General features: G+C 44.8%; 1 protein-coding gene across 3 annotated transcripts in view; it reads right to left on the bottom strand.

Annotated features, from left to right (window-relative positions):
• Positions 1-544: 544 nt before the first annotated feature.
• Positions 545-6024, bottom strand: part of Cab39l (calcium binding protein 39 like) — a 97281-nt gene continuing 91801 nt past the window's right edge. For all 3 annotated transcript variants that reach the window (XM_021181258.3, XM_029468718.2, XM_085828701.1), the window contains one exon: positions 545-2529. In XM_021181258.3, coding sequence (XP_021036917.1) covers positions 2350-2529 — 180 coding nt within the window. In that variant the 3' untranslated portion in view covers positions 545-2349. The remainder of the gene's footprint in view (positions 2530-6024) is intronic.

Here is a 6024-nt window from a genome sequence, read left to right as displayed (position 1 = left end):
CAGGATGAGAAATGTCTGAGGCAGGGCGTCAGGAACATTTACAAGGGGTGTGTGTGGCTTCCCAGCCTTTTCTCTAAGAACAGCCCTAGCTTTGGGCAGATGCCTGGCTTTAGCCAGGAGCCTCATCCTCATCCAAGAACACTGTGATGTCAGTGATCCCTACTGGCCACACTCCAGGCCCTGCCACTGGGAGCCTCCCAGGTCTCAGTACAACATCACAGAGCTCCCAACGCCATGGCCTTTCTCAGGCCACAGCCCTGAGAATGCACAGGACAGAAGACAGACTGTCAACCTGGTGTGTCCCACCCTAGATCTGGGGCATTCTTCTTATAACCCCCATGTCTATGTTTATGGGAATGCCTCCTAACCGAAGAGGCAGCAACAGTGGGACTTAGTGCCTGCTGGCAGGTGCTTGATCCTGGGATATGGACAGGGCCTCCTGCTGCAGTGCACTGGGGTCTCTGTGTGGCCTTGCCTGTGGCCTTTCCTATTTCAGGACAAGAACTCAGCTGCACAAGTAAAGGAAGAGGAATGAGACCAAGAGTATGTGGTACTTTTTATTTGGTCTTTAAACTGTGCTTCTTATTAACTATGACCTTTCCACATTCAAGTCTCACAGTACTTACAGTGATCTCTGTGTAAACACACCGTGGTGGTGAGCCCCATGTGCCCCGTCTAAGTGACTAACTTAGAAACTCGTAGCAGCACCCCGGCTACCTCAGTCACTGCATCTCAGACTCTGTAGCTTTCTGTCCAGAAAGTACACAGCTAGGATAAAAGGATGCTGGCAAAGAGCCAATTCAAACCCAGAGAAAAGAAGTGTTTTTAACTGAAATAAAATTAAAACATGGCCTTGCCTGTGTCCCATGATGCTATGGAAACACATTTAAAGGTTTTGTTTTTTCATCTCTTTTAATCAAATAAGCAAATCTAGAAAGGTCAAGGTCTAAGGGGCTCCATACTATCAGGAAATATTATAAAAAAATCTGACTTCTGTGACTGAAGAATACAGGACAGTGGCGGGGGTACATGGAAGTAAAACACTTGAACCCCAGTCAAGAAGCAAGGTGCCTTGCCAGGGAATTTGCTGGGTGGGAAACCCACTAAAAGCATTTATACTGGAGGACACACTTCCTTTCCTGTCTCTGGATGGAGACATATGTGCCCAAAGGCAAGGAAGACAGCAGTCCAGTGCCATGGGAATTCAGGGCATGAAGAGCTGACAAGCAATTGTAGCTTCAGTGCCTGGGAAATGTCTCTTTAAAAGTCCATTTTAGAGGTCTGAAGTCTAAAAACAAACCATGGCCTTTAAAAAAATAATTTTTCTTCCTGTCCCTGTTAAGGGGACACAAATGAACACCTTAGTTATTCTAGCATGAAAGAGAGTACTTGGAACCAACAATTTTAGATTTTTTAGCTTCTCATTGAAGACACTGATAGACGGCTATGGAATGACAGGTTATTACAGAACAAACTGAACCAGAGAGAACCTCTGGTTGTCTGAGACATTTGTTATGCATGACTCACTTTCCCCTCTACTGATGGAAGGATAACATGGCCATCTAGCCCCATGGTTTGTACCTACTGTGATTCCACCTCTCAAGTATATGGAAGTATCAGGAAGCATTCTTTCCATAGCAACAGCTATTAGTGAAATATCCTCACACTCATTGACCCTGTAGAACAGAGCCAACAGAGCCAACAGAGCAGTGCTGATTACAGCCACCTTTTTGCACTTCTCCTCTGAGAGTCACAGCCCATGGGTCTCTGTCCCTGTAACCTCTATTGATCTCACTCGGCCCTCAGCTGCTTCCACACTAGCCCTCAGAAGTTGGAATGGGTCATGGGTCAGACAAGGGCTACAAGGAAGAAGAAACGGTGCTGGGAGCTGGGCACTGTTCCCACCTACTACCTAGGAGGCAGCAGGCAGAGAAGGAAAGTGCACACTGAGCAGACAATGCCGTCCTGTCTCCCATCTCTTCAGTGTCTGAAAAAGGCTGTCTAAACGAACAAAACCAGATGGGTCTCCTCCCATCGTCTGTTTCAAGAGACACTTGTGTTCCCTGACTTGATGTCCTGGGTGACCCAGGGTGCAGCTCTGAACTTACACTGCTTTTGATCAATGTTTAATATAATGGTTGATTCCATAAGCAATCACAGGCTTGATTAAAATGAATATATTATTCTAGGTTGATTTTTTTCTTCCACTCAAATGTTTATATTTCATCTACCTTGAACAATCAATTGAGAAAGACAGGACCTCCAAAGCCTTCCTAAGAACGGAGACTTTAAAACAACACTGTACACACTGGGCAAGGGAGACAAATGGCTGTCGGGGCAGGACCATCTTCACGGGGCTGCTTTCTTCAAGTCTCGAATCTGTTTAATCAGGTAGTTCTTCTCATCAGCAAACTGCTCGTCGTCTGTCCTTTCTTTCTGAAAGCTGCTCAGAAACTCAATGAGTTTGGGCTGATTTTTTAACAGAATCTCCACGATAGGCTGCGTTTTGTGGGGGCTGGCCACAAACACCTAGAACAGAGGTAAACATTTGACCAATGCATTTCTGAAATGATTCACAAATGATAGGAATATGATATGTTAATCCTTGATGCTTCTGTTTTCTCCATAACCAGTCTTCCTTGGGGAGTCTGAACCCTCAGCAGGGCCTAAGCAGCAGAGCCTCCCCTGAGAATACTCACAAAGGAACAGTCTTTAGCACGGCTACCCACAATAACTCCACCCCAGGAAGGCCAGGGGCCCACAGAGGCCAGAAAGAAGGTCCCTAGACGCCCACCCAGCAGGTCCATAACCATAAGGCGACAAGAGTCTGGCCTTGACCTCCTGGCTACACTGCACCTTATGCTCCTAATAGCCACTGGAACAAGTAGAACACAGGGTGACTAGTGAACAGCTGGAGAAGAGCACAAATGAAATCTAAGAAATGGCACTCAGGCAGACAAAGCCACATTCAGAGGAAAGAGCTCCAATCAGCAAGCTAACCTCACACATTACGAAACTAGGAAAAGCAGCAATAAGGAAAAGGAGCAGAGACAGAGGAGTTCCCATGGAGAATGACTAAAGCCAGAAGCAGGCTCTTGAGATGAAGCACCTTGGTGAGAATTGGATTACGAAAAGGCAGCCTAGAGTGGAGCACTGCTATGTACTAGGCCCACCTCCATGCTGCACAGGCGGCTGCACCCACAGCAGGTGAGAGAGCAAGGCTGGCCCTCAACTCTGTCTGCTTTTCACCCGGGCTGACTCCAGCCCATGGAAAGATACTTGTCTATACCCCTAATAAAGAGAAGCCCAGGCCAGCTGACTTTTGTTAGAAAATTTCTACCTAACATTTAAAGAAAAATGAACACTAGTATTTCTCAATTTCTTCAAAGAATTGTTCCTAGCCTATTCTGAGGCCAGTAATACCTTGACACCAAAGCCAGATTAAACAATGAAAGAGCTCTCAAAGCATGATATCCCTTATGAATGAAAGGTCAACTTCTTAAGAAAACATCAGCAAAGTAAGCCACACCACATAATAACCAACTGGGACTTAATTCCACATCAGACAATCAGCGAATTGCCAGATGTACTGTTTTCCCCACACAGACGCATTGACATCCTAACCCTTAGCACCCAAGGGTGTCACTTTCTATGGAAACATGGGTTTTTCAAATACAGCAGGCAAAGATGAAGTCATACTGGGTTAGAGGGCCTCAATCTAAGACAGGTAACATGGAACGTCAGATATGGAGGTATACAGGCATGCAGAGGAGTGTCGAATGCAGTGAGGGAATGGAGTGATATGTCTCTTAGGGAAGACTGCTGGTGATCACCAAAAGTTAAGAGACAGGACTGAAAGATTCTCCCTGAGGCCTTCTAAAAGAACCAAGTCTGCTGATGCCTTTCCCTTGGTCTTCTGGTTTGCTGCTCTGGGAGAGAATACACTTTTGTTCTTTCTAGCCCTCTGTGGTAACCTGATAGCCCTAGGAAGCTAATGTCACAGTGAGTGAATGCAGGAAAACCATGTAGTCATCTCAATTATTTTATAATTTGATAAAATTAAATTCCTAGATAAAAAGCATCCAAGAGACAACTAGAACTGTATATACAATAGAATGAAGCTGAGTCCTCACCTCACACCCTATACAAAAATCATTAAAAATGAACCAAAGGCCAAAATAGAAGAGCTACTAAGACATCTAGCGAAAACTACCAAGGATAAATTCATAACCTTGCCTAAAATACCAGTAAGAAAAGCTGTCAGCTGAGCTTCACTAATGGCTAATGCGTCTCTATAAAAGGCGGTGTTAGAAGGGTGGGAGACAGTGTCTGTAAGTCATGAATCTGACTGATCTCAGATCTAGACTATATAAAGAACTCTCATAACTGAACAACAAAGCCCAGTTATCCAGGGTGCAAAGGACTTGAGCAGTACTTTCTTCAAACAGGAATAAAAGTGATCACTAACCTACACACTCACACACATTACTCTTAGGGCAATGCAGATCATAAAACGTAAAACAGAAAGTAAGTGCGCTGAGCACAAGGAGACACACCAAGCTGGAACACACAGCGGTGCAGTGGCTGTAGAAAAGGCCGGCATCTCCTTGGTAGGTAAAGTAGTGAGTGACAAAAAATCCTGCCCCAACATAGGGCAAAGGTTTGTTCAAATAAACAGGTGTCCACAGCAGGAGTAGTGACCAGTAGTGATAACAGCCCAAATACCCACTAACTGACCAACGGATGTCCATGACACAAAGTCTGCCATGGCCATTACAAGGAGCAAGGTGCTGACCCAGCTACACCATGGATTTGACTGCGTTTATACAAACAAGTAGATCCCTAGAGTGAAAAGCAGATGGTGGCTGCCAGGTGCTCATGGGAAGGGACTGGAGAGAGTGCTTAGGGCAGAGGGTTTCCTTCTGGGGTGCAGGGATGTACTGACATAATCCCTGGGTGACAACACTGAACACAGAGCTCTGCTCTTAAAATGGTCAATGTGTGAAGTTTCATAGACATGGCTTTTGTTACAATAAACTAAAATAGTTACTTACAAAAAAGGTACCCCAGGCTTGTTTACACTGTTACACAAATGCTTGCTGCTCACAGAATACCTGTGAATATGGTAGCAATCGCCTTTTCTGGTTGGTGTTTGTTTCTAAGAGAGCTGCTAAAGTTCTAATTACAAATTGCCTGGCTTTTTGTGGTAAATACATAAATAACTCAGAAGAAAGACTAGGTACACTAGGCAAACCAAGCTCCCTTCAGAAGCCTAGTGGAGTTTTCAGGCAGGCATGCTGGATGAACTCCAAAGCCCACACCCTGTACTGAAACCTAGCGAAATGTTGAGGCTGTTTGCAAGCTTGATCATTTCCCTTGGGTTTTCTTTTGTTGTTGTTCATGGCTCCGAGCCCTCTGTACGGAAGGCAGTTGTTCATTAGACTTTCACACTGACCCTGACAGTCTGAGGACTTACTGGCTGGGTGGGAGGAGACTTCACGGTGGACGCTCACTGCTGACTGATGTGTACAGAATATGCTGTGGTAAACACATGAAAACAGCCTGTAGCCTTTTGAACTGCTGTCTTAGTGCCTGCGTCCCTCAGTTTAACAGGGCTCAGAAATATATGGAGTTTGCAAGCACAGAGAAAAAGGCAGTAGCTACATTCAAATATTTTTAATGCAGGAAACAAAATATTTTGTTTTCCATTTTAAATCTGAATGCTTTTTGAAGATGAAAATTAAATCTTGCATACATCTTCACTGACTTCATCTAAATTCTTTTTAGCAAAAAGGAGTTGAGCTGGTGAGGCACACAGGGCTTGCTCCAGCTTTGTTCTCTGCTACAATACTTTGCACATGTGACATGGAGTTGCCCATATACAAGTCCATGGACTTTATACCATAGACGTGTAAATAAAGGAACTATTCTTACACACACACACACACACACACACACACCATGACCACCAACTGGCAATCTCAGAGACTAGAGCTAGCTTGCCTCGGTTAAAGAAAGAATGGC

The sequence above is a fragment of the Mus caroli genome, unplaced genomic scaffold (assembly GCF_978045245.1).
Source record: "Mus caroli unplaced genomic scaffold, Mus_caroli_1 scaffold_12, whole genome shotgun sequence".
NCBI lineage: Eukaryota > Metazoa > Chordata > Mammalia > Rodentia > Muridae > Mus > Mus caroli.
Note: the sequence above shows the minus strand (reverse complement) of the source record. Positions and strands in the feature narration are given on the sequence as shown.